At 44.3% G+C, this 27,670-nt stretch overlaps 1 protein-coding gene across 9 annotated transcripts in view; it reads left to right on the forward strand.

Moving 5' to 3' along the window:
- UBR4 (ubiquitin protein ligase E3 component n-recognin 4) overlaps window positions 1–27,670 on the forward strand; it is a 122,423-nt gene that overhangs the window by 38,934 nt on the left and 55,819 nt on the right. For 2 of the 9 annotated variants that reach the window (XM_031464202.2, XM_031464205.2), the window contains exons 34-62: window positions 380–443; window positions 1,942–2,133; window positions 2,671–2,741; window positions 2,832–2,979; window positions 3,407–3,634; window positions 4,279–4,449; window positions 5,946–6,128; window positions 6,999–7,157; window positions 7,504–7,656; window positions 8,130–8,357; window positions 8,657–8,814; window positions 9,760–9,931; window positions 10,178–10,379; window positions 11,399–11,562; window positions 11,997–12,213; window positions 13,064–13,280; window positions 14,025–14,057; window positions 15,216–15,279; window positions 15,707–15,841; window positions 16,844–17,018; window positions 17,719–17,802; window positions 17,893–18,033; window positions 18,897–19,018; window positions 19,381–19,492; window positions 21,259–21,389; window positions 21,511–21,688; window positions 22,155–22,259; window positions 23,829–23,966; window positions 24,682–24,856. In XM_031464202.2, coding sequence (XP_031320062.2) covers window positions 380–443; window positions 1,942–2,133; window positions 2,671–2,741; window positions 2,832–2,979; window positions 3,407–3,634; window positions 4,279–4,449; window positions 5,946–6,128; window positions 6,999–7,157; window positions 7,504–7,656; window positions 8,130–8,357; window positions 8,657–8,814; window positions 9,760–9,931; window positions 10,178–10,379; window positions 11,399–11,562; window positions 11,997–12,213; window positions 13,064–13,280; window positions 14,025–14,057; window positions 15,216–15,279; window positions 15,707–15,841; window positions 16,844–17,018; window positions 17,719–17,802; window positions 17,893–18,033; window positions 18,897–19,018; window positions 19,381–19,492; window positions 21,259–21,389; window positions 21,511–21,688; window positions 22,155–22,259; window positions 23,829–23,966; window positions 24,682–24,856 — 4,320 coding nt within the window. The remainder of the gene's footprint in view (window positions 1–379; window positions 444–1,941; window positions 2,134–2,670; window positions 2,742–2,831; window positions 2,980–3,406; window positions 3,635–4,278; window positions 4,450–5,945; window positions 6,129–6,998; window positions 7,158–7,503; window positions 7,657–8,129; window positions 8,358–8,656; window positions 8,815–9,759; window positions 9,932–10,177; window positions 10,380–11,398; window positions 11,563–11,996; window positions 12,214–13,063; window positions 13,281–14,024; window positions 14,058–15,215; window positions 15,280–15,706; window positions 15,842–16,843; window positions 17,019–17,718; window positions 17,803–17,892; window positions 18,034–18,896; window positions 19,019–19,380; window positions 19,493–21,258; window positions 21,390–21,510; window positions 21,689–22,154; window positions 22,260–23,828; window positions 23,967–24,681; window positions 24,857–27,670) is intronic. The other 7 variants (XM_031464203.2, XM_031464204.2, XM_031464208.2 and 4 more) reach the window with 7 other exon arrangements.

The following is a 27,670-nucleotide window of genomic DNA, read 5'->3' on the forward strand; positions in this document are numbered from 1 at the left end:
CTCTTAGAAAAAAGAGGGATGATTAATTGTAGGCTATTTCCTTTGTAGTTCAAAGTGAGTATAAAAGGAACCTGAATCTCTGCCTTTTTATTGGGGATCGAGGGAGTAGCCAATACCTGTTCACTTTAGACTTAATCTTCATTATTTTATTAGTAGGGTTTCCTGTTCACTATTCCTAGGAGAAGTCTTGGGGAAAGTGTATCAACTAGTGTCACTGATAGGAACAGAGGCCCCCAAACCTCCGATTACTTATTTCCAAGAATGCCTTTGGTTCACAGGGGCTACAAATTGATGTAAGATATTTGAAGAAATTCCTTTCTTTGGTTCCTTAGATGATTTGTGTCCTCTACCCCCTCCTTTTTTTTTTCCTTTGGGACAGCAAGAAATACCTGTCACAGAAGAATGTGGTTGAAAAGCTGAATGCCAATGTAATGCATGGAAAGGTAAGAAAAGTGAGGAGTGACAGCAGTCAGGGAGTGATGATTTTTTTCTTCGTGGCCAGGTGGAATTCTCTTTCCTGTTGGTTTCTGTCCCTGGGAAGCCTACAGAGGATGAGGCCTATAATCTCAGAGACCTAGAAGTGTAATTGCTAACTGCATGCCCTTGGGCCTCTTCTCTGTGGCAAGAAGTGATAGGAAGGAAATATTCTGGTAAACAAGCATCCAACAGAATCCTTCTTAAAACAATGAATTACTGCTATTTTTAGATATTGGTATACTCTGGAAAATTGTCCCCTGCTCCTGCGTTGGAACTGCTCTGAGTGTTATTTGAGGTTACAGTCTACCTCCTCAGCTCTAGTCCAGATGCTAGAATTGTTACTTTACCTAAAGGTTCCGTCAGTGTGCTGAGAAAAAGAGTTAACAGTGGCAGAACTCTTGCATTCAGGCCTTTTCTCCCCTGACCCAACTCATGAACCTGACCTAGTGGCTAAGAGCAGGTAATAACTGGCCTCTGACTCCCCACAACTCCATTCATCTCTCCCTCCCTTCTTGCTAATCTTTATCCTTTGCACGCTGAGCTGTCAAGAGTGCATAGTGAAGGAACTTAGAAGTCTGAGGCTTTGATGCCAGACTTTTGAGTTTTTTTAGGAAAGCACAAACTATCTGCAATGATTTGCTGGAAAAATTTCCCCTTGCTCTCTGAAACTATTCCTGCTCAACTGTGTTAGTTAAAAAAACTCAGTAATTTAAATGTCTTTCACTAATGGTTTAAAAAAAAAACTATTGGCAGGGAAAAAAAAGCCAATGAGAGCTTGTTCATACTTTTAATATAGTCTTTTTTCCTTGCTTATTGAGGTATAATTGACACAGAACATTAGTTTCAGGTGTACAACATAAAGATTTGATATTTGTATATACTGCAGAATGACTACAGTAAGTCTAGTTAATACCGTCACCGTACCGTTAAAACTGTTTTTTCTTGTGATGAGGACTTTCAAGACTTGCTCTCTTAGCAACTCTCAAATATACAGTACAATATTATTAACTATAGTCAGCATGTTTGACATTACATCCCCATGACTTACTTATTTTATAACTGGAAATTTATACCTTTTGATCCCTTTACCCATTTTGCCCACTCCCCGCCCCCTGCCTCTGGCATCACCAGTTCTGTTTTCTCTATCAGTGTAGTTTTTTCTTGAATGATTTTTGTCTCCATTTTAACTTTACTGTCCTGATTTCAGTAGTAGATTTTTAAAGAGTTATCTTTGTGCTTAAGGAGAAATGAATCACATTAGATCAGTACAGTGTATCGACCAACTGCATGTATCTTAATGCTGAGAGCTGAGGAGGTAGATAATGAAAGCATGCTGTTTTTCTTCTCTGCTTTTATACCATTGCTTGATCTTAAACTTTATTGGAAAAAGCTTGAGAAAACACAGCTTCCGTAATAATCAAATATGGAAAACTGAAGTTTCCTTGGTGTGGTCTTCTCTTGTAGCATGTGGTAGTCCTCGAGTGCACATGCCATATTATGTCTTACTTGGCTGATGTCACCAATGCCCTGAGCCAGAGTAATGGTCAAGGCCCAAGTCACCTCTCGGTGGACGGGGAAGAGCGGGCCATCGAGGTGGACTCAGACTGGGTGGAGGAGTTGGCAGTGGAAGAGGAAGACTCCCAGGCGGAGGATTCAGTAAGTAAAGTAACCTCCAAGGTCATGGCTGACTGGCACTTGGAGAGCTCATGCTCACAAGCCTTTGGTCCTGTTTTCTAGCCCCTGTGAGCTCCCGAGCTTTTCCAGTCCTTGTTGCTTACTAACAGCTTGCATGACTGATGCCAGGCTGATTTTCCAGGCCTGCCGAGCAAGCTGCATGGATCTCATCTCTTAGGGGAAGGACCCTTTAGTAAGCACAGCCCTTCTTCCATGTAGAGTCACTTGTCCTGCAATTCGTCCGTTTTTACATCCAGAGTGGAGTGTCAGAGATGAGTTCTTCATGGGCATGGTGTAGATCTTGTAGAGAAAACTCAAGATTTATTTTTTTCTTGGCCACAAAACCTTAAAGTCTCACCTGAAATTGCAGCACATTTATAGCCTGCACGCTATTTTCAATTGGAGTAGGTTTCTGCTGGTCATTTATGAGTCAGTGATTTTCTTTCCGTAGTGTGTTTTTTTGTGGGTGCCTGTGTGGAAAGATATATTTCTGATTTAAAAGGTTTATTATCTTTGAAGGATGAAGATTCTCTTTGCAATAAGCTCTGCACTTTTACCATCACTCAGAAAGAATTCATGAACCAGCACTGGTAAGAGTAGTTTTTCATTTTAGGAGATGGTGTGCTGGGCCTTGATTGTTGGGACTTCTGGGCTCATTGTCTGGTTCTTACTCTTCCTAGGTACCACTGTCACACCTGCAAAATGGTTGATGGGGTGGGTGTGTGCACAGTATGTGCCAAGGTGTGCCACAAAGATCACGAGATTTCCTATGCCAAGTATGGGTCCTTCTTTTGTGACTGTGGAGCCAAGGAAGACGGCAGCTGTTTGGTGAGACATTGCAACATTCTCTCGGCTATAAAGGATTACTTGTTAGTGACACAGGAATGCTTAAGCCAGACTGAGAAATTCTCATGTCACCTTCATGGTGGCCTGGGTCCAGGAGTACATTTTGGTTCTATCACTGATCAGCTGTACAATCATGGCTTAAGCACTTTACTTAGAATATTAGAACTTGTAGCTTCCTTAGAGATCTTGCAGTTTTTTCTAAGACTCCCCAGAATTTCAGATGTTACAATTAAGACCTATTGCTGTGCGTGGGTGAAATATGAGATATTAGGTAAATACCATGAAGATCAGCATTCAGGCTTTTGGATATCCTTTAAGTGGTTAGCCAATTTCTCCTCCAGGATGCTAGGCAGTATTTCATCTGTTCTTGTGGCAAGAACTTCGAGCCTCTGACATTTTCTGTCCCTAGGCTCTGGTGAAGCGAACTCCCAGCAGTGGCATGAGCTCCACCATGAAGGAGTCGGCATTTCAGAGTGAACCCAGGGTCTCAGAGAGTCTCGTGCGCCACACCAGCGCCTCCCCGGCTGACAAGGCCAAAGTCACCATCAGCGACGGGAAGGTTGCCGATGAAGAGAAGCCCAAGAAGAGCAGCCTGTGCCGCACAGTAGAGGGCTGCCGGGAGGAGCTGCAGAACCAGGTGGGCTCTGGGGACGCCCAGCCCAGCAGGCAGGTGCAGAACCTGGCTGGTTGGTTCACAGGCAGACGGTGCACAAGGCTCTCCTTGCAACTCTGCTAGTGGGATGTGGGGTTGTTTTCTTGTCTCTCTGTGTGCTGATTGCCGCAGTGTGAATATGAATACTGTGTGTTGTCAGTCACTACCTATTTTGGGGAGTTTGTGGGAGGGTAAATTTTAGTTGTGTGGTACTCTAGGGCACCCTTTCTTAGTTCCTCATCTGAAGCACAAAATACAGAAAATGACTTGAGTGATTATTTTCTCAGTTTTCCCAAGAATGGCACATACCTGGAAGCATTCTAGATGAACTGGAGTGAAGTTAGCTAATGGCACGTGGTGGGAGTGTCTGAGCGGTAGGATAGCTGCTAGCTCCATGGGGGCCCTGGTTTAGAAAGGTTGCTCTAGAGTTGGTGGCACAGCAGAATGCTGACTGGAATCCAGTCCAGTGTTATGGGGAGAGTGAGGTGAGGGCTGCAATATGCAATTGAGGTGAGGAAAGTGGATTTTAGATTCTGAAGGTAGTTACTGGCAAGATTATGATGATGAGTATGACCCAGTATTTTCTTGTCTTTTTTTTTTTTTCACTTGTGTGTTTGGATTTTTCTCAGGCCAATTTCTCCTTCGCTCCTCTCGTGTTAGACATGCTCAATTTCCTCATGGATGCCATTCAGACCAACTTTCAGCAGGCTTCAGCTGTGGGGAGCAGCAGCCGGGCTCAGCAAGCCCTCCGTGAGCTGCATACAGTGGATAAGGTGGTTGAGATGACAGACCAGCTGATGGTGAGTGGGTCAGGGCCATGGAGTTAGGTGGGGATAGGAACCAGCGAATTTACTGAGATGCCGAAGTATGCTGAGGAATAGCCTTAGAACATTAACCCTTGGCCGTCCAGAACTAAGAACTTAAGATGCCATGACGTCCTGTATGAAAACCAGCATATGAGGTGTGTCTTTGAGAGAAGGGAATCGCAGAGGTCATTTCGACCAAGCCAGCGAGTAGGCCTCCCTTTCAGTTCATGTAAATATGCGAACCCCCTGGTTGTGAGGAACAACATTTGGGAGCAGTTATAATAGTTAGAAATTCCTCCTGTGTATAAAATAGAAAACTTCCTTATTATATCTTCTCTGAGGTTCATCTTGCTTGCAAAAATAATGCTTGTCCTTTCTGGCTTTTAGCCCTTTAGGTAGTTTTCCTTTAGTTCTTCCTATGGCATGGGTTGTAAGTTGTAAGCCGTTGTTCACTTTAACACCTGCTGCTCAGCACTTAGTACAGGACTCCAGTGTACTCTGCCTGGCCCCTTTAGCAGACAGTAAAGTGCCAGCACTTGCTGAAGGGAAGTGTAAGAATGAATGAGGTGCGTGAATAGATCTCACAAGGTGACGGCTTTAAAGATGAAGCTAAAAAAATATTGGAATGTTGTTGATGATACATAAAGTTGCTAACTTTAAATTTTCCCAGGTTAGATCAGTGGGGAAGAAAACCCCACTATCATCACTATCATTTTATTTTTAAAAAGGGCATTTTAACATTTTTTAAAAGTCAATCCTTTGTATTAATTAAATTTAGTTTTATAGAACCATTCGCTCCATTGTTCTTGGATTGACAATAACTCGATGCATTTACCTAACTGTCCATTGATTAGTGATTGGAATCCATTGCTTTTTCTTTTTTCAAACTGAAGTACAGTCAGTTACAATGTGTCAATTTCTGGTGTGCAGCACAGTGTCCCAGTCATGCATATACATATGTATGTTTGTTTTCATATTTTTTTCATTAAAGGTTATACAAGATATTGAACATAGTTCCCTGTGCTATACAGAAGAACCTTTATTTAAAAACCAGTTTTTATATATAGTGGCCAACACTTGTAAATCTCAAACTCCCAAATTTATCCCTTCCCAGCCCCTTCTCCTGGTAACCATACGATTGTTTACTAAGTCTGCAAGTCTGTTTTTGTTTTGTAGATGAGTTAATAGTTTCCTTGTTTTTTTTTTATTATTAATTTAAAAATTTGTTTTTAGATTCTGCATATGAGTGATATATGGTATTTTTCTCTCTCTTTCTGACCTGGCTTATTTCACTTAGAATGATGATCTCGAGATCCATCCATGTTGCAGCAAATGGCATTATTTTATTCTTTTTTATGGCAGAGTGGAATCCATTGCTTTTGAATGACAAAATTGTGCAGTATTTCAGTCACATGAATAGCGTGTGTATGAGTCCACTTGATCTTTTTTGCCGTATTACTGCCTATTCTCTCCGCTTCCCTCTTTGCCAGGTTCCCACCTTAGGCTCCCAGGAAGGTGCCTTTGAGAATGTTCGGATGAATTACAGCGGAGACCAGGGCCAGACTATTCGACAGCTAATCAGCGCCCACGTGCTCAGGAGGGTGGCTATGTGTGTGCTCTCCTCCCCTCATGGGCGCCGCCAGCATTTGGCTGTCAGCCATGAGAAAGGAAAGGTGGGTCCTTCAGTTCCTTCCCGCTCAGTTGAGGTCGTGTTTATTTTAGGTGCTGAGCAAAGCAGATAGTTGATTACATTCAGATTTGCCTGTTGGGTTCCAGGAAAAATTTAGGGACAGATTATACAAGCTTTTCTACTGGAACCCTGAGCTACTTTATGAGACTTAGAACCAGTATGACTAGAAAACAAAGACTGGTTTCTAATTAGTACATTCCCACTCTGTCCTTTGAGCCTCTAGGCTAAGGTGACAACAGGCACTTACCTAGGACAGTGTGGTTCTCAGTCCTCCTGATTCTGGTCACTCTGGAGGACACAGACTGGAAGGGAAACATCTTCACAGGAAGACTCCGTGGGTCTTGTTCAGTTCTCCCCTGCCCTCCCAGCCCTCCAGGGTCACAGGGCAGTGTATGGGGTTCTGTAGAACCGCTAGAAGTCAGAAGAGAGTATCTTAACTCACCCTTTTCTGTGTTCTGGCTTCTTCATCACCAAGAAAGTTGTTTTAACCTTAAGTGAAAAACAAATGAGAGGTGGAAGTAGCTCTAAAATACTTTAAAAAACCTTTTCATAGAAAATGAGAAAGGACAGTAGTGTATGAGAATTGTTTAAACATTTTATGAACTGATTATACGAAGAGAAGTTAGTTTCATTACTTACTTCTTTTGTCGTCTCTGGAAGGAAGAAATGAAAGGCATTCCATGGCTTTTAGCCTGGAAATACAGAGGCTGATACTGGCCTTGGATTTTCCTAAGAGACTTACCCACAGAAAAAGCCCGTGAATCAGTATCTCTAACGAAGGAGCTTTTGTTAATGCTCTGTGTTCTCTGAGAGGACTAGGGTTAAGAGTAAGCTGATAATTATTCCTTTTCAGATCACTGTTCTGCAGCTCTCGGCACTCCTGAAACAAGCAGATTCTAGCAAAAGAAAGTTGACTCTGACCCGCCTGGCTTCTGCCCCGGTCCCCTTCACTGTACTGAGCCTCACTGGGAATCCATGCAAGGAGGACTACCTTGCTGTTTGTGGGCTGAAGGTAACGATCCAGGTCCAGGTTTGGTTACCTTGAGCTGTAGACCCCCGTCACCTTCTCTCCCCTGTTCTCAGCATCCTTTTCTCTTGCTCATTGTTGAGATTAGAACTTAGAAGCCATTGGGAATGCAAAAGAAATCTTTCTCTGGATTTCTTTCAGATCTTCCAGATTCCTCTGGTATCGGTTATAATCTCTGTGTTCTTGAAACCTGAATATGTTACTAGACAGCCTGCATACTATCTGAAGGCAGGGAATATTAGGGAAAGAAGGGAAACATTAGAACTCTGAAATGAATTAGCCTACTTTCCAGATCACCTTTTAACCATTCTCTTCCTTAAACCGTGTCCAGGACTGCCACGTGCTGACCTTCAGTAGCTCAGGCTCTGTTTCGGATCACTTGGTTTTGCACCCCCAGTTGGCAACAGGGAACTTCATCATCAAAGCAGTGTGGTTACCTGGTTCACAGACCGAGTTAGCGATTGTCACTGCAGACTTTGTCAAGGTACAGTTAGAGTTCTCTGAGGATGTGGTCCCCGGAATGGTTTTGCTTTTAAATCCAGAATGTCTGATCTCCATTGTGTGCTAACTTTCTTTAGAAGTTATGAGTGAGAAATCCTGACATTTTGTTGCCTTTTGTTATGTTGCTGAGCAGGCGCTTTCCGTGTGTAAGTAATACAATAATATGAAATTGATTCTGGCTCAACCCCTGCTGTATCAAGTGCACAGCTGTTACTGCACAGCTGGTACTGGACTTGTTTTAAATTTGTTGATGTATGTCTCTCCCCTGTTCATTCCTTAAGGGAGAGCAGAGAGATGCTTTACGTATGCTCAGTGCCTAGCACTTACAGGTGCTTCCTGAGTGGAGAATGAGTGCTCATTCCTCACCGATTGCAGCTCTTTGGGTTCACCGGGATAATCTGGGCATGGGGCTGAAATAGATCTCCATGCTTAATCTTTCTTCTTTCCATCCTGCAGATTTATGACCTGTCTGTTGATGCCTTGAGTCCAACCTTCTACTTTCTCCTGCCTAGCTCAAAGATAAGAGATGTTACCTTCCTCTTCAATGAAGAGGGAAAGAACATCATTGTTATAATGTCTTCGGCTGGGTACATCTATACTCAGCTCATGGAAGAGGCCAGCAGTGCCCAGCAGGGACCCTTCTATGTCACTAATGTGCTGGAAATCAACCACGAGGACCTGAAGGTTAGAGCAGATGGTGCTGCTTCCTCTGAGTCCAGGTTTAATTAGCTTAGCGAATCCTCTCTCTCTCTTTTTTTTCTTTCTTCTAACTTTTTACTTAATAGCAAAAACTCTAAGCCTTTAGGACTAAACTTGAAGTTCCTTTATTCTCACTGTATTTTTAAGATTTATCACAGGGATCTTATTCTTAAGAGAATAAGAGCCCATAATCGTGGTTTAAAGTGAATGAGCAGCAGAAGCGCAAGGCAGTGCCCAAGGCAACATGAGAAGTTAATGCCGATGTTGTGTCTTTGTCGTGACAGGACAGCAACAGCCAGGTGGCGGGTGGTGGTGTGTCTGTCTACTACTCCCACGTGTTGCAGATGCTCTTCTTCAGCTACTGTCAAGGCAGATCGTTTGCAGCCACCATCAGTAGGACAACTCTGGAGGTGTTGCAGCTCTTCCCCATCAACATCAAAAGGTGGGAATGAGCACTTGATGTTGAACTTCCACAGTGCTCATGTTCAACGGGCAAGCTTCACCTCCTCCCAAGGACTCACCCTTCCCTGCTTGGTGTCTTTAAATCAAGCAGCGTCCAGTGTTGGCAGGTTGGGCAGTCTGCATGGTTTCTCCCCCACCATGGAGACCCCAAGCTGTAAGAGGTAGTTTGGAGGGTCACTGTCACTCAGAAGGAAAAGCTATAGTCAGGGTAGCAAACATGATTTTAATTTGATTACTGAGATTTGAGAAATGAATGTAATTTTCTCCTAGACACTCACCCTGCTGCCAAGGTCCCCTTTAAGTTTCCCTCCTGGGGGATTTATCAGTAAATAGAACATGGTGTCAGTGGAGGGGGCGTGGTTGGAGTTTGGGGAGGTGGAAGCTGCCATTAGTTCTCTAGATGATGGAGGTGTGTGAGGTAGTGTGTGTTTTATTTAAAGAGGAGGCAGAAAAGGTTTAGGGTCTCTTCCCCTCTTTCTTACCTGCCATTGGAAAAGCCATTACAATACTTTCTCTCTGCCTCTATTTTGTGAGTTACCTGGTTTGGAATGAGATAAAATGGATACCATTCATATATAACTTGATGTGCTTAGGGATTCTTTAATAGGACAGTGGGTCATCAGCCTTTGGCAACTCTGTGACCCTATACAGACGACAGCCTCTATGCACTTAGGGCCACCTGTTCCCCACCTGGTGCAAGTCAGTGGTGGAGATCCTAAACCAGGGCTCCTGCTGGGGGCACACACTGGGGTGTATGAGAATATATACGTGGCTCAAAATAAAACTGAGACTTGTGGATAATTGAGTCTCTCGGTAGGTACATTGTTCTGAGAGTACAGTAGTTACTGAGGATGGCCGTTAGATTAAGAAAAGAACTAGTAGGTGGTGATTGACACAAAACTGGGGCCACTCTTGTTGCCTGCAGTTCCAATGGCGGCAGTAAGACGTCTCCTGCCCTTTGCCAGTGGTCTGAGGTGATGAACCACCCTGGCCTGGTGTGTTGTGTCCAGCAGACTACAGGCGTGCCGCTGGTGGTTATGGTGAAACCGGACACTTTTCTCATCCAGGAGATTAAGACTCTTCCTGCTAAGGCGAAGGTCAGTGCCATATTCTCCCATCACTTGAAATGACTGAACCTGCTTTGTTTTATGTTTGTATGTCATGTCACTTTACCAGCTCTTTCATTGGAGGCCTATAGAGGAATTTTCTTCTCGATGCCTTTTCTTTGCCACCTTTCGGCACCCCCTCAATTGACCGTGAAACCAGGTTGCTTCTCTGCCTCTTCCTGTAGGTTCTGATCTATGTTGTGGGAACTAGCACTCTTCTTTGTCCTCTCCTCTCAGATCCAGGATATGGTCGCCATCAGGCACACGGCCTGCAACGAACAGCAGCGGACGACGATGATCTTGCTGTGCGAGGACGGCAGCCTGCGCATTTACATGGCCAACGTGGAGAACACCTCCTACTGGCTGCAGCCGGCCCTGCAGCCCAGCAGCGTCATCAGCATAATGAAGCCTGTTCGAAAGCGCAAAACGGCTACCATCAGTAAGGCCCCTCCTCCGCAGACTGGTAGGGGAAGGGGAACAGAAGGCTTCTTGACGGTGACTCAGCCTAGGCTGCAGTAGATATTCATGAAGAAACGTTTTGTAAAGGTAGAGATACATGCTAGCTAGTTTCTCAGAAGCAGAGTCAGCTTCCTGAGGCCACCAATGTTCTGTGTGACTTGTAGAGACACGTTGTACAAATGGCGAGCACCTGTTGGCTCTCCACTTTAGGTCAGTGGTTCCTAGGTGCCCAGGAATGGATTCTCTCTTCGGCCTGGTTTGAGATATTTTTTCCTAGGTTTAGGGAAAATGGCTTGCCTGATGTGAAGTGTAGGATGGAGATTACTGAGGAGTAGATGCTATCGGTTGGTTAACTTCTCAGTAGTGAAGAACCCATCATGGTGTCTGAGCTGGGAGTCTTGCTCCTGGCTCTTTAGGGTGTAAAAGCTTGAATTTAGGAGTAAGTGACTGGCTAAGCAAAGACCACTTCAGGGGTCATCACATTACCTGAAACTTGTTCTAGAGTCTACGTCTGAGAAAATTGTACAGCTCAGCCTCCTCAGTTTTGTTTTGTTTTGGGGGGAAGGTAATTAGGTTTATTTACTTATTTAATGGAGATGCTGGGGATTGAACCCAGGACCTTATGCTTGCTGAGCACTGCACTCTGTCATTGAGCTATGCCCTCCCTCCTCATCTTCCTTTAAAGAAGTAGTTTTTATTGTTTATTTTAAATAAACCAGCTATGATAGAGCCTATCATTATTAACTGTACCCAATACTGACACCGGATTTCTTTGCCCCGCTAGGTCGTGTTGTGGTTGGGGATGATGACTGTTGAACAGCTAACCGCATGTAGGCATCGTACTGATGCAAACACTATAATCGCGAGTTTGCTTAGAAAGGTCAGGGCGTGCGCATGTGAGCTCAGGCTGGGAGGGGTCTTCATCTGTGGAGTGGGCACAGAGGTGGTAGAGACCTCAGTGACCAATGCTCTCTGGCAATCTGGTGCTGTTCTTCACAGCAACCCGCACGTCTAGCCAGGTGACCTTCCCCATTGACTTCTTTGAACACAACCAGCAGCTGACAGATGTGGAGTTTGGTGGTAATGACCTCCTGCAAGTCTACAACGCACAGCAGATAAAGCACCGGCTGAATTCCACTGGCATGTATGTGGCCAACACCAAGGTGAGGACTGACTGCACTGGGCTACCTAGTCCCTGGGTAGAAGGACTCATGAACAGTATGGTTTGAGGACATACCTTCTCTTAGAAGGCAAGACTCATAGTCACTAACCCTTGATTCTAGTTTAATGGTCCCTAGAATAAATGAATATTCTCACTCCCATGCAGAAGGGCTCTTATTCCAATGTTACCAGCAGGGTTACTGTGGATAGGACAGTAGGAGGTGGTTAATGCTGGGGAGAAAGAAGCCTGCAGTTGAAGGGTCTACTCCCTGCCTCTGTTTTCCTATCCTGGGAAGAAAGGAAGTCATTGCTGGAGAGTTAAAAGGTTAAGGGTCCTGTGTAGGATCGCACGTCATGTCACTGTCATAGAAAGGATTGAAAGTTTGTCCTTAAGAATTTGTATTCATTTTCTGACGTATGTTTCTCCTCCCTCCAGCCTGGTGGCTTCACCATTGAGATTAGTAACAACAACAGTACTATGGTGATGACAGGCATGCGGATCCAGATTGGGACCCAGGCCATTGAACGGGCCCCATCGTACATTGAGATCTTCGGCAGAACTATGCAGCTTAACCTGAGTCGCTCACGCTGGTTTGACTTCCCCTTCACCAGAGAAGAAGCTCTGCAGGCTGACAAGAAGCTGAACCTCTTCAGTGAGTCCCCAGCCCCTGACACAGACCATATCCTTCTCATTAGACTGCTGACCCGGGGGCAGGGCAGGGGGCACTTCGCTGTGGCTCTCCAGTGTTCTGGGAGCCCTCTGCTGATCTCTCTGTGATCTCTGCCATCACGAAACTTGGAGCTTCATTTGCGATATAAAGGCGACAAGGTGACAGCAAAGGGATACTTGAGAATGGCGGGGAGTGAAGATAGGGTAAAACTCTGCTTCAGGGTTCACTTCTGTAGGGCGGGGTAGCCTTGCTGATGGAGCTGCCTGCAGGTTTGGGCAGAGGCAGCAAGATTAGCACGTGAAATCGCAAGGCTTTCTTAAGGCACAGATGAGGGTCTCACAGGGCACACATCGCCGAGAGATGTTAGCAGTGCCTTTAAACCTTCAGAGTCCAAAGCCCTGAGCCTTTCATAAGGCTGGCAACTTTCCTTACCCTTTACTGGCCACCTGTTGGATACTTTTTCTCCCAGAATGGTTGAAACAGCTGCTGTTAGTATGAATGATGATGGTCTGTACTTTGAACAAAGGGAGTGGTTAGAGATCCCGGGGTGGGGGGAGCTGCAGTACCCTGGTAGCACCAGAGGATCCCTACAGTGGCATCTGCGGACTCTTCTTCTGAGCAGGAGACTTCATAACCTTTTGGTTTCTGCATGTATTCAGCACCTATACACAGTTAAATTGCTGCTGAAGCCTCAGGAGACCAGGTTCCTCTGTGCCTGTAAAGTCAGTGTGACTTGGTACTTTGTCTAGGCTAGTGTGGTCTTTGCTTTGGAGGCGGTGGTGTTAGCCCTTCAGGGAATGTGCATCCTGAAGTCTTCTCTTGCTTACTGCAGTTGGGGCCTCGGTGGATCCAGCAGGTGTCACTATGATTGATGCTGTAAAAATTTATGGCAAGACTAAGGAGCAGTTTGGCTGGCCCGATGAGCCCCCGGAAGAATTCCCTTCTGCCTCCGTCAGCAACATCTGTCCTTCAAACCTGAACCAGAGCAATGGCACTGGAGACGGTGACTCAGCTGCCCCTGCCACCACGAGTGGAACTGTCCTGGAGAGGTACTGGCACCGGTGGGGCTGGCTTCAGTTCTCATCATTTCCCACTCTCCCTGCAGAACCAGTGTCTTGAGAAAGTGAACCTCTCATAAGTGTCTCATAGGTTTAGCCTATGATTTTCAAGTTTTCATACAACCCGCCAACACTCACTGTCTCCTTAATGCGCAGACAGAGCCTGGAGGCTTGCTCAGAGCTGTCTGACTGCCTAGTCTTTCCCTGGGGGCTTCCGTCCCTTCCCTTCTCTTAATGCTCAGGTACCCTTTGGAGTAGCCAGAGGCTGCTGACCAGAAGATGCTTAAGCCAGTGTTATAGGTTAGGATCCAGTCTTGCTGAAATTATAGGGGGAAAATCTTCCCTTCGTCCTGATTCCATCATCTTCTCATCTTTCTCTGTAACAGCTACCTAACGTGGTAATAACACTGCTGGCACAGAGTTCAGAGCCTCCTGAGGCTCCCCCCAGTGGCCTTCTTAAGCATTGCGCTTGGCTTCTTTGTGCAAGGGAGCTGCTGGTTTGCCATGGTAGATGCAGTAACTCATGATGTAAGATGTTCAGTTCTTACATTGTAAGTTGTAAGAATAGCCTGGCTTGGAATCACTGTCTCCCACCAGCAGCTTCCCCTCTTCCCTTTTCTCTCTTTCTTTTTCTTCCCCTACCCTATTCTTATGTTGTTTGCTTAAGATGTGTTTCCAGGTTTCTCTGAGCTTCACATTTTTTTCCTTTTTTTTTTCCTTTGCTTCTCCCCCAAGTTCTGAAACTGAGTCCCTAACCAAGCTGGACCGGTTAGTATGCCCTCTTTCTTTTCTCTGCACGAGCGAGTGTGTGTCAGGGAGCCGTGTAACCGATGGCGTGGCTTTGCGTTGATTCTGCGTCTGTGGAAATGTCCTCTGCTTCTTTCTGTTCTGGTCATTGCATGGCTGCAGAGCTGTCCCGTGTCAAAGTGGAGAATGTGAAGGGTTCTACGTGCGCGCTTGGTGTTGGCCGCTTCAGACTTTGGCTTCCTCTTCCTTACCCCGTCCCTCTTTGCTCCCTCCGTACTGTGGATGAGAAACGGGGGTGGGGGTGCCAGGACAATGGAGAAGTTCTACTGTCTGAAAAGCTACCTGAGAGCTTGTTCTGTCTGCCTTTGTTTTAGACCCCAGGTCCCCCTTCCCCAGCTCTTCAGTGCCTTCCTCTGCCCCTTGACCTTTTTCTCTCCAGCTACCTTCTCCATGCTTTTCCCTTTCTGTTCAGAGCTTTAGCCCCCAGGGTGTTGGTCTTTTTTCTGTGCCGCATTAAACCCACAGGAGTGAGCCCTGGGGAGCATGTCACTTGATACCCTTCACCAGTTGGGTTTCCTATCCTTCCCTTAGAGAAAATTGCCCGGTTTTCTAAAGGTGCTTTATAGTACCTTTGAATGTTGCCAATTGGCATGCACCTGAAAATACAGTTTGTCCTCTTCCCCGTTCTTAGGGCCTCATAGGAAGTGCCTTTGTGCATTTTCTTGGAAGTGTAAGTAAAATCTAACCTTAGCTTCCCCAGTATAAGAAGATGGCTTTAACCTTTCCCTTTGTGTATCCCCTTTGCCTACTGATCTCTGGGCACCTGAGATTTGGGTCCCATTGCATCGAGACTGTTAAACCCGTCTCAGTGATCCCTGCCACAGGCAGCAGGAGGAAGCACGTTTATCCTCTTTGAGGAAGACAAGCCCTGTCTTTGAGTTATGGATTATGAACATGGCCTCAGGTTGATCTCCAAGCAGGAGCCAGTTTTCTTCTGGCCTGTAACACAAGGAAACGATATGCATGGTGCCTGTGGCAGGTCTTATTGTGCTTTGATTTTGTATTTGGCATTCATTAGCTGTCCTCAAGGTCCTCACGACTATAGCTTGTGCAGGGCTAAAGCACCAGGCGGAGAGAAGCGTTGTTGATGTACTCAAGCCAGCTTTTCTGTCTCCCTAGGCTGGTTGTGAGTTCTTTAGAAGCCCTGGAAAGCTGCTTTGCTGTTGGGCCAATCATCGAGAAGGCAAGTTTCTTTTTTAAAGCACATGGGTGCTTTCTAAAGAGGCAGGAAGTCAGTGCAGTCATCAGAGGCCCTAAAGCCTTGCAGCTAAAGAATGTTTATAACATAATGGTGATTTGCAAAGATGACACAGAGAAGTCTTCAGCTTCTGTCCTACTTTTTGGGGACCTACCATGAGAGTGCTTCGTAGAACAGGATGAGTGCTGATAAAAGAACACTGTTCTGGGAGTCATGAGCTTAGACTCAATTTCTGTAGCTATGTTTTGGGAGGATTGTAATTCTGAAATTCCTTGTTTTGCTCCTTGCAGTCCATGGAGCATCACCTAATCCTGGTGGCTGAGAAAGGAGGAAGAGGGAGGGCAGAGTATAGATAGTTCATTCTGCATGGATTTGGTGGGGTTAGTGACAACCCTGCTGTCTTCTGCATCAGGAGAGAAACAAGAATGCAGCTCAGGAGCTGGCCACTTTGCTGCTGTCCCTGCCAGCCCCTGCCAGTGTCCAGCAGCAGTCCAAGAGCCTTCTGGCCAGCCTGCACACCAGCCGCTCAGCCTATCACAGTCACAAGGTAATCAGGGATGCCTTCTATGGAAATGGAAGTTGTGATACTGGCAGGGAATCAAGTAAGTTGGCTTTTTGGATGTAAAGCAAGGACATAGCAAAGTATGATTGGGAAAGGATACCATAGAGATTAGACCCACACAGTCTTAAGTTTCTCCTGAGAAATGAATGAATATCACTCAAACTGAGAACAAGCCAATAGTGCACCATTGGTTTGCGTTCATTTTTTTTCTGTCACTTTAATAGGATCAGCAAGAGTTAAGGAAGGGAGGGGAGGGACATTTGAGTGTGGGTGGTTTCTCACTGGAAGAGGGATTAGGGAAGTCACTCAGGAGATCAGATCTGCTGGTGTCTTCACTCCTCCAGCTGTGGACCACCCTAAACAAGGTGGACTTGCTTCTGAGGTATTTGTTGAGTGGTTGTTGGAGAGACTGAGGAAATCTGGGGAGAGAGGGTCTTAGCTATAAAAGTAAGTAGCAACTGAAGGCAGTAAGTTAGACCAGTTTCTATAAATGGAAAATATGACAGACTGTTCAGATCCATGAGGAAGAAGCCACTAGCCCAGATGCGTTGGTTAGCTTTTGTGCCTTCAACCCAGAGAGCTGAGAAATGTGAGTTTAACCTGCTGAACCTCTCAGAGAAAGGCAATTGTGGAAACATGTCTTTGGTGTGAACCTGCAAAGAAATGACTTCGGTAGGAAAGAGATCTGGGTTGTTGCAGTTCTGGAGAATTGGGTGGCTTCCAATTTTCCTATCATACTTTGATACTGATTTCATGGTTTTTGATTCTTTTCTTTTCTTTTTTTTTTTAGTACCTTTAATGTTTTATGTATTAAGGAGTTTAACTGCACTGGGCTGCTTTGAAGTTTTGTTGCAGGTAGTCGGTGGTACTTAACCTGCTTCCCTGAGAGGAGGCAGCCGTCCTGATGACTTGCCAGTGCTCCTCTCCACTTTACTTTAGTGCCCAGCCCTTGCTTTTGGTTCATCCTCTGTGATTCTTTTGTTGTAGGATCAGGCCTTGCTGAGCAAAGCTGTGCAGTGTCTCAACACATCCAGCAAAGAAGGCAAGGATTTGGACCCTGAGGTCTTCCAGAGGCTGGTGATCACAGCTCGCTCCATTGCCATCATGCGCCCTAACAACCTTGTCCATTTTACGGAGTCAAAGCTGCCCCAGATGGAAACAGGTGAACTTGGCCTATATGGCCGTGGTCCTGAAATCTGCTTAATGTACCTTCTTTACCCTCTCTTCTTCTTCTTGTTCACACTGGCCTCGGACTGACTTCAGACTCTTAAGACAGGGATTTTACTCTCTTGTCTTTGTACCTTGTAGGGATTTTGACATTAGGATTGTACTATTCTATGTAAATACTCTTTCCATGCTTACCCCTTGGATTATTCTTGATTTTATTTAGTGCTCTGGACGTCAGCTATAATCTGTCTCTGAAATTACTACCTCTTAAAATCCTCAGGGTAAAGTTAAGCTTGCGTCCTGGTTGCTTTAAAGTAATAGGGTCATATTTTTTGCTTTCAAGCTGTTCTTTCGCCAATATTTTATTAATATGTGTAGTGGCCTTTTGCAGTGCTCGGTTCTGTTTTCTTCTCTCTCCTCATGTTGGCTGGGTACCAAACTGGCTTTCATCAAATAGAGTTTATTGATGCCTTTTACATTTCTCTTGTTTACATGCTCCCACGTGCTGTCATCATCCTGTTCCTCCTCTGGTACTATGATCCAGGAATCATTTCAGGAAATCCCAGATGTTCCCCTAGCTTTTAGAAGTTGAACTGTTGGACCTGAGATCTCTGAATCTGCTGTAAAGATCCTGAATGCTCCCCACTTCTACTTAATTCTAACATACAATGTTTTCTGTGATATTCCTTTCCCAGACTGTTTTTTTCCTAGATGTGCCTGCTGGAGTCTAGGGATAGTTGGCATATTGATTGGGGCCCCACTTGAAACTCCCTCCCCAGGCAAGCTTCCTTGACCTGAGTTAACCTTAAAACAAATTAAATTCCATCTTAGATTTACCATCGTTAATAATTTTTTTTTCTCCTGCTTAGAAGGAGCGGATGAGGGGAGAGAACCTCAGAAGCAGCTGGAAGGAGATTGCTGTAGTTTCATTACCCAGCTGGTGAACCACTTCTGGAAACTCCATGCATCCAAACCCAAGAATGCCTTCTTGGCACCTGCCTGCCTGCCAGGTATCATGTTAAAAGGGTGCTCGAATCTTGATAGATAGTGAGGCCTGATGTGAATTCTTTCTTTGATCAGATTGAACTCTTGATCTTAGCCCTCATCATCCATCTCTTCCAGAACGAACAGCTAGGAAATAGAAGTCTGTGAGATGGATGCATTGTTCTTGATACAGGAACTTAGCAGTGCAGCAGAGAAGTGGGATTTTGTTCTCTCTCTTCATGTTGGGTTGAATATTTCACATAAAGGCATGTGTATATATGTGCATGTGCTTACTGGTGTTTATAATTATTTTTAAAAGTCTTTGAAAGCTTGATTCAAAACCAGTTGAAAAGGCAGAAGTTAGGCATCATCTATGAGAATTATTTTATTTCTCAGCCAGTACTTCCTTTGGTATTTAACTTCTCATGCTATCCAAGGTTTAGGTGGAAGAGTAAGGATCTGAATAGCTATCTAGGAAAATAGAAGGACCCCTGGTGCTCGTTTGTGTTTGGAGGTTGCTGGGGCGGTAAACCCGAAAGGCACGTGGAGGCCGTCTTCATCATCACCTGCCGTCTGGGGATAGTAGGGAACATTTAGAATCTGCTCCCTTCTTCACACTTCTCTGTCCTGTCTTGTGATGTCCATGAAGAGTAGACACTTTTTTCTGTGATGCAGGATATTTGGAAAGGCTTTTGAGGACAGTTTGGGAGATTCAGGAGACTATTAACAAATCACAAATAATGCTGACGACCTATATCTGCATGTGTGTTTTTGTGTGTGCTTGTCATTTTTGTGTTAGCTTGGCCTTTATGTGGGCATAAGGATTTTTGTTTTTATCTTGGACTCTCAAGTAGTTAGTAGTTTTTCATCATATTTTTTTCCCCTTTAGGCCTAACTCATATTGAAGCTACCGTCAATGCTCTGGTGGACATTATCCATGGCTACTGCACCTGTGAGCTGGACTGTATTAATACAGCATCCAAGATCTACATGCAGATGCTGTTGTGTCCTGTACGTACCGTTACAACCCCATATAACCCTGGGAATGTCTGGAAAATTTTTTTTTGTACGTTTGCCAACTACTGAAATAAAACAGTTTTAAAGGACGGTAATGGGAATTAAGGATTGTGGATATTAAAAAAAAGCTTTAAGATCTTACTTATTTCATGGAAAAGAAAGGTTTGGAAAGGGATGTACTTGGTCTGTCTTGTTCAGGTCAGGAAATGGGGTTAACTGCTGGCCTTGGTCAGCAGGGTTGCAGGTGAGAGTAGTGACTGTAAGTGACTGTTCAAGAAAGGAAAGTGTTTTCTAGACAGTTTCATGAGTAACATAAAACCTAAGAAGAAGAATGATGGTTTCCCTTTCAACCTCAGGATCCTGCTGTGAGCTTCTCGTGTAAACAAGCTCTAATTCGAGTCCTAAGGCCCAGGAATAAGCGGAGACACGTGACATTGCCCTCCTCCCCTCGAAGCAACACTCCAATGGGTAATGCGAGGTCTGGGTTTAGGCTTGTGTGTGTGGGGTGGTGTCGGGGGGAGGACGTTAGTGTTAGGGTTTGCTTCTCGTGTTGACCAAGGTCCTGGAGACTTGTTTTACTCTACTTTATTCCACACAGAATTTAAGGTGGTATATAAAAATGCATATAGTAACTAGGATACAAATAAAATCAAAACCAGGGAGAAATACAGCTACAATAGTAGAATCAAGCCAAGGATACAAAGAAATCTGCATCACAAAGTCCTACATGGTGGTTAAGGGAAGCTCTTATATTTGGCCGAAGGCTTCCTAAGAGCCATAGCAAAACTAAAATAAGAACAGTTCAAAAATCATAGTGACTATAAAGAAAAATAATACCACTTTTCAGGAAATGAAAAATTTCCTGGCCTGAAAGCCTTTACATTAAGGCTCCATTTTGTTGCCTGAGGGGTAGTATCCTCAGTGGACTTACCTACAGTAAGATCAACAGCGAATTTCGTAAGAGACTTCCCTCGTGATACACTTGGACACAAGTCAAGGACATAACATTTAACATTTTAGTCAAAGCAGTTCTATGAAGTGCCTAAATACTGCGTTAGTATATTATGTAACTCTGGTTACTTGGTTTGGCTCAGAAGTAAATTTCCAATGAAAGTCACGTGCATAGTTTTCAATTTTCTGTTAGCCATACTATAAGGAGTAAAAAGAAATATGTGAAATTAACTTACTAATAATTAACTTAATCCAGTATTTCAAAAAATATTTCAGAATGTAGTCAACATGAAAAATTATTTGTAAAATGTTTTGCATTCTTTAAAAATATTTTTTGTTCTGTCCTTAAAATCGAGTGGGTACTATATGCTAACATCACACATCTGTTTGGACCAGTGACATTGTAACTAGCAGCGGTGGCTACTGTATGGTACAGTGCAGGTCTAGAGGAGTGCATGTAACTTTGAGACCTTCAGACCTTCTTCCTCGAGTATCATTCATCTTATGTAAGCTTTTGATGAGTCAAGCAACAGTTTGTTTCTCTTTTCTCTGGGGAGAAGCCAGAGTCCAGACAGTTTGTTTTCAATTAAAGCCATATCCACATGCTTTTCTCAGCTCATCAAGTGGAAGGCGAGCCCTCCATCCTCTTCTGATGATTAGGGGTCTCACCTGGACTTGTCCCTTTTTAGAAGGCCTCTCCCCTTCACACACAAGCTGGTCTGGGCAGACCTGTAGTGCTGTCCTCAGCTTCCATTCGATGGTTTTACATTTCAATTCTGATTCTTCTCATAGTGATTGTGTAGTGTGAAAATCTCACTGCCCCAGTTGTTTTGGGAAAGAAACAGTAAAATAACACTTCAAGCTGCCAGTACAGATAACAGATAAACATCTCAATTGTATTGTTTACCCTGTCTTGCCCAAGGTCTCCTGAGGGTTGGTGGGAGCTCATAGGGCCTACTGGTCTTCAGTTTCTCTGCCTTATGGAAATCCCTTTGGAATCCACGTTTTTGTTTTTTGTTTGTTTTTTCCTGTATCAGCTGGAAAAGTCTTTTCCTAAGGGTGGTGGGGGCAGGCTGTCACTGCCAACACCACCTTCCCAGATCCAGTTAGGTCCAGGAAGCAAGAGAGCAGGGCCAGGCATAGCTCCTTGGAGCTCACCTCTGCAGTACAGGGTGCTAGCTGGTAGCTTGTCTTAGTTTTTGTTTGCCGTGTGGCTTATCTTATCCCATGCCAGGGGAGTAGAGAGCAAGCACCTTCAGGTGACTGGGGTTTCTTTGACTCAGGAGACAAGGATGATGATGACGATGATGATGCAGATGAGAAAATGCAGTCATCAGGGATCCCGAATGGTGGTCACATCCGTCAGGAAAGCCAGGAACAGAGTGAGGTGGACCATGGAGATTTTGAGATGGTGGTGAGTCTCTGGCAGCAGGAGAGGGGAGGAGGAGCCTTAGGACTCTTCTCCAACTCTTATTCAGTGGACTTCCAAAAGCTGCCATTTACCATGGGACACTGACAGAGCTTTCTCTCTGCAGTCTGAGTCGATGGTCCTGGAGACAGCTGAAAATGTCAACAATGGCAACCCCTCTCCCCTGGAGGCCCTGCTGGCAGGCGCAGAGGGCTTCCCCCCCATGCTGGACATCCCGCCTGATGCAGATGACGAGACCATGGTTGAACTAGCCATTGCCCTGAGCCTGCAGCAGGACCAGCAAGGTAGAAGGCAACGCCAGGAACACAGCGGCCCGTTGGCCGTGCACAGGAAAGAGGGTTTGGCAGTTACTGATACCCAGCTGACTTAGCTTGTCCCCAGATTTGGGGAGAGGTTGATCTGGGTGAGAGCTGTTCAGAGATACAGGTGGAGAGTGAGAGGGATTGTGTTGGGGTTTTTAGTGGGAGAGCCAACCGCATAGTTTCTGTGTTAGTTTGGTCTTTTGGATTATTTCCTCCCAAATCTGTTAGATTCCTCCAGCCTGTGTCCTGCCTGAGCTGAAGGAAGCCTTCCACCATCTCTGTAACTGAACTTGGTGGGTGGACAGCAATGGCTGTGGAATAACTTCCTCTAGGGCAGAGGGGATCACACGCTGGTGAGTTTAGACCCCGGAGGGCAGCAGGCGGCCAACGCAGCGTTGTGGACGGGGTCTGGAGGGGATGCTGTGCTCACTCTCCACTTGTTTCCCAGGCAGCAGCAGCAGTGCCCTGGGCCTGCAGAGCCTGGGGCTGTCCGGCCAGGCACCCAGCTCTTCCTCTCTGGACGCAGGAACCCTCTCTGACACCACAGCATCAGGTAACTGTCCACAGCAAGGAGCGCGGCTCAGGGCCCCAGGACCCTCAGGCCTCGTTTCCAATGCTGTGAGAGTGTAATGGGCAGCTGCTTTGACAGGCCATTCTGGACTTCCTGCTTCTGCCTTTGCTTTGGAGATTCGGGTGTGGAAGGCATAGCGATGCAGCTTGACAACGGCGCTCATGGCTCCGCTTCCCTACACTTTGCATGCTGCCTGGCTTCAGCTGATTCCCCAAGGAAAGGCCGAGAGAGTGGCTTGCAGGTTGATCAGCTTCAGGTCTTAAATCACAGCTTCTAGGGTTCTTCACCAGAGTTCTAACATTTCAGACAATATTAAAAAGGAGACAAGAAGTAGAGCTCACACCTTTTAACTTTTTTTCTTTCTTTCATCTGCAAATAAAAGTGAAGCTGCCGGAAGCTGAGTTACGCTTCATGTCAGTGTGGGTAACCATCAGGGATCTGAGCTTGGGAGGTAGGGTTTTTATGAACAATTCAAATGCATAGGAAATCTTTAGACCTCATTTTGTCTTTACTTTCCATCTCTTTCTTAATCTGATAAGAAAAAAAAGTTATCCCCTGAATAGTCCATTGGTCCAAATACAGGAGGGCAGAACACCTGAACAGTCTGCTGGAAAATCAACCCCTGAGTGACTTAAGGGTTGATTTAGAGTTTTCAGACTGATGCTTTTTCCCTATATTTGTTTTTCTTTTTTCTTTTTTTTTTTTTTTCTTTCTTTCTTGTTTTGGGCATTTTATCCTGGGTAGATAGAAAGGGAGAAATTGGCTGTCCCCTCTCACCTGCTGCCATGGCTTGTTGCTTTTCTTAGATCTGTTTAGTTGCTGTCATTTCAGGCTTGGAGGTCGCCCTTGTGCTGTGCCAGTTGTGTTCCTCCTGTGCTCTGTGGCTGTCTTGGCTTTCCTCCCCCGTGTATCTCATCCAGCATTTTCCTCCTGTCTCAGCTCAGCCCTGATCCTGGATGCTGTGGCTGTCTCTGGGGAATTTCCTTGCTTCATTATTAGCATCTGATGAGGATGATTAGGAAGTGTGAAATTTCCCAATGAGCTCCCGTCTAGACCACCTGATTAAAAAAAACCAAACAGGGTTGATTCAAGAGCTCATGCTAAGTGATTTCCTAGCATAAGCATAAATTGATTACAAAACACATCTCATTAAAATTCAGAGTTTATGCTTTTGAATGGTAATGGCTAGTTTCCGATCTCAGCAGGTGTCAGTAACACCTAGACTATGGTGACCGGGAAGCATTTTAGCTAGAAAACTGAGCGTCCATGTCACAGATTCTTCTTGAATCTCTGCACTATTTTACTTGCACTGTAATGTAACAGCGAAGGAAATGCCCAGTGAACTGGGTTTTCACTTCTGTCTAAGTACTGTTTGCAATGCACCGTGTATAGTGTTTGTTCCTGTTAGTGATTAACCAGCGAAGCGGATTTTTCCCTTTTTTCTTTGACGACAGGATACATAAACTGCATTGTGTCCTCTGCACTATGTGGTTTGATGCTTTCGCCCCAAGGAGGGGTTTTTACCTGTAACAGCTCTCGTTACTCTCCCAGCTCCAGCCTCGGACGATGAGGGCAGCACAGCAGCGACTGACGGCTCCACCCTTCGGACTTCTCCTGCTGACCACGGTGGGAGCGTGGGCTCGGAGAGCGGGGGAAGTGCAGTGGACTCAGTGGCTGGCGAGCACAGTGGTAATGTGGCTGGGGGTCCTGATCTCCTTGGGTGGAGGGTGGGGACAAAATAGGACTCCCTGTCTGGGTCCTGGGATTGGTTCCAGCTGAGGGAAGTTTAATTATCTGCTAGTAAAGGAAAGAAATGACATGCACAATCCCAGATCACGATTAATCTAAAACAGTTTTGGTATGACTTTTAAATGAGTCAACCTGTGGTTTTTGCTCCTTCTGTTGAGGGAGGAGATTTGGGGCAGTCCTTTTGTTAATGATCTGATGTGTTAATGAAGCAGGCCAGATATGTTAGCAGATGAAGGGTGGGGCTGTGGAATGAGGAAGGATGACAGCACCATTTGGGTTTGGTCTTATAAATCCATCTCTGCTTAGAAGTTGGATGTGAAAAGTGTTTTTGTAGCGGAGATAAAGAGTAGCTGATAATTCCTAACTTCCCAAGTCATTATATGTTTCCTCTGGAATATGAGATGGAAATTTATCAGCAGCTGAGATTAAGATTATTCTTGTGGATGGATCTTGTATTCTAGAGGATGAATGACCACCCAGAGAGTCATTTAGTGCTGTGGGGCCAGTATCACGAATTCAGTCCTTCTTGAGCTTCACATAGAAGAAAAGTTTCTAAAGCTACCAGTTATCATCTAACTATTGCTGACTTCAGAATGCATTGGATTGGACCATGCTTTGGGAGTTGATTTGCACTTTTTAAACTGTTTCTCTTTAGTATCTGGCCGGAGCAGTGCTTATGGTGATGCCACAGCGGAGGGGCATCCGGCTGGACCAGGAAGTGTCAGCTCAAGCACTGGCGCCATCAGCACCACCACCGGACATCAGGAAGGAGATGGCTCCGAGGGAGAAGGAGAAGGGGAAGGAGAAGGAGATGTCCACGCTAGCAACAGGTCAGGACCTGGCCATTTGCAGTCAAGAGGCTTTCCTGTGGGAGGTTTCAGGAATAGGATGGTGGATCAGTTGAGGAGGTAGAGTGTGTCATAACAGTATATTTCTTTTGAAATGCAAAGGTAATAAACTCAGGAAACAGTTTAAAAATCTTGGGAAGTGTTCTAGGTCTGTCTTCTTGGTCCTAATTAGAATTTCATCAGAACAATTGTAGAGATAATAGGAAGCGGTTTTTCTCTTAAGGCCCTTCTCTATATCCCTTAGTACCTGTAAAGTTATTGTCATAAGAACATGTATCCTCCTTACGCCCATCTTTCTGATGTTTCATCATCACCCATAAACTCATTTTGTAGCATTCTCTTTATAAATGGCACTGTTCTAGGCTCAACAGTGATAGTTACTAACTAAATACTGTAAGTAACTCCTTGTTCAGTATGTTGATCAGGTAACAGAGAAGTAAGACAGGAAATGCATGTTTATGTCTAGAAATATCAGTGGTGGGGCATTTGGCAGATGGAAAATAATTCATAAAATCCTAATCCATCCCCCTTAAGAAATTTTGGTGGTATTTGGTACTGGATTGGTGTGGTGAATGTATTCTTAACCAAGAGGTCACTGGAGAAATAGAAAAAACCCAAAGGATATACTTGTGATAGAATGTTTGTTAAATTCATTGAGGCCCACAGTTACCACATTAGTACAGAAATCAGTGTTTTGAACTGAATGATTTCTATCAGAAAAATAGTTCACTGAAGCAGTCGGGTATCAGTCATTTTGAGAGGGCGTCAGAGAGTGTCTCCTGTGTTCCTCGTATCCTGCTGCTTCTGCTCAAGCTTGTGCAGTATCTCTGGTGAAGATGACCTCTGGCTCAGTTAACTGATGATATTTTGATGGGGTTTGTTTTTCAACTGTTTAACTTATAAAGACATTTTCTACTTAATCTTTTTTTTCCCTCTTACTGTGATTTCTAGATTAATTCAGTGTGTTCAGATAATGTGATCTTTGTGATTTCTGGTTCTCTGAAATTTACTTTTAAAAATAATTTTAACCCAGTCTACATTTGCTTTGTTGTTGTTGTTGTTGTTGTTGAAGTACCATCAGTTACAATGTGTCAGTTTCTGATGTACAGCACAATGTCCCAGCCATGCACGTACGTACATGTATTCGTTTTCATATTCTTTTTCATTAAAGGTTATTACAAGATACTGAACATAGTTCCCTGTGCTATTACATTTGCTTTTTAATTGGAACAGTTAAGTTTATTTACAGTGAATGTTAACTACTGATATATTTGAATTTATACCTGCAGTTTATTCTGTGCTTCTTATTTGTTCTGCCTGTTTCTGTGTTTGTTATTATCTTCTTTGTAGCCGTCTTTTGGGTTGATTTGGTTTTTTTTCATTCCTTACCTCCCCCCCTCCCTGCAGCTTTGCAAGTTTGAAGGTTGTTCGCTCTGTTTCCAGTCTTTTAGTAGTTACACTAGTCATTTTAACATGCATATTTAACTTACCCAAAACTAAAGTTAACTAAGAGCTGTAGCTTCTTCCTGAAAACATGAGTACCTTAGACGGCTTTGTTCATTCTTATGAATTTAAACGATTATATTTGTGTGTCTTAATGAAAAAAAGCCTTTTTAAAGCTTTCAGGATACTATTGCTGTTTTATGGAGTTTATGTGGTCATTGTTTGTTTAGATTTGCTCACATGTTTACTACTTTCTATGCCCATCGTTTCTTTGGCATCTCAGACCTTCCATCTAGGGTCATTTTCTTCTTTAAGTCTGTCTGTTAGATTTTCCTTCAGGGGAGGTCCCCTGTGGAAATGTTTTTAGTTTGCTTACATTTTGTGGATTTATTTTATTTTTGATGGGCATACAATTTTGTGTTGACATTTTTTCCCTCCCCAAACTGAGAATGGTATCCACTGTTACTGCCAATGTGATGTCACCTGCTGTTACAGCTATTGCTTCTTTGAAAACAGTGTCTTTACTACTGCTTTTAAGATCTTTATTTTGTCATTGTGTTTTTTGTAGTTTTGCTTGGATAGGTTTAGTATTAAACCAAAAGGGGAAAAAAATGTATAAACTAATTGTATTTCAGCAGCTAATTCTTTTTTTCCTTCTTTTCTCTCAGTGTCAAGATTTGAACCAGCTGATTTTTCTTGTAGGCTCCCAATATGGGAGGAAGTGATATCCTTCTGTTTACTTCTAAACTCAAGGTGTAGCCTTCTGTGATTCTTTCATGAGGCTCTCATAGAAGGCTCTCCCCACTTGGGGCAGATTCTGGATGTTTTTGCCTATTCCAGATGCCTTGTGAGGTCCTAGCAACCAGTTGCTCAAGCTGCCTTCAGAGCATCATGGCCTCAAGTTTTCAGATGCCTTAAAAATCAGTCTCAGGGCTTTGCTTACCCCTCTGGATTTCTATCTTGACTCATTCTCTGAGTGACTTCTTGATAATTTCTCTAATAATTTCTTAATTGCTAGTGAGCTCATTATTGCTTTTATTTTCACCCCTGCATTCAATAATCTTTCTAAATTCACTCAAATTCTAATTAAAGATTTTGATAATTAGATTACTTCTAATTATGGGTTTGATAATTAGATTAATTCTGATTACAGGTTCTGCATGAGCAATCTTGTCTAGTGCAAAAAAAATATAATTTTTTTCTCTCCAGTCTTTAGGCCTTTTAATTGCCTTTTCTTGCCTTATTTCATTGGCTAGGACAGGAGTGGTGATGGTGGAAATCTTATCGCATTCTCAGATACCAGGGAAGAGGTTCAGTATTTTACCATTAAGTATGTTACCTAGAGGATTTTCT

The sequence above is a fragment of the Camelus dromedarius genome, chromosome 14 (assembly GCF_036321535.1).
Source record: "Camelus dromedarius isolate mCamDro1 chromosome 14, mCamDro1.pat, whole genome shotgun sequence".
In the NCBI taxonomy this organism is placed as follows: domain Eukaryota; kingdom Metazoa; phylum Chordata; class Mammalia; order Artiodactyla; family Camelidae; genus Camelus; species Camelus dromedarius.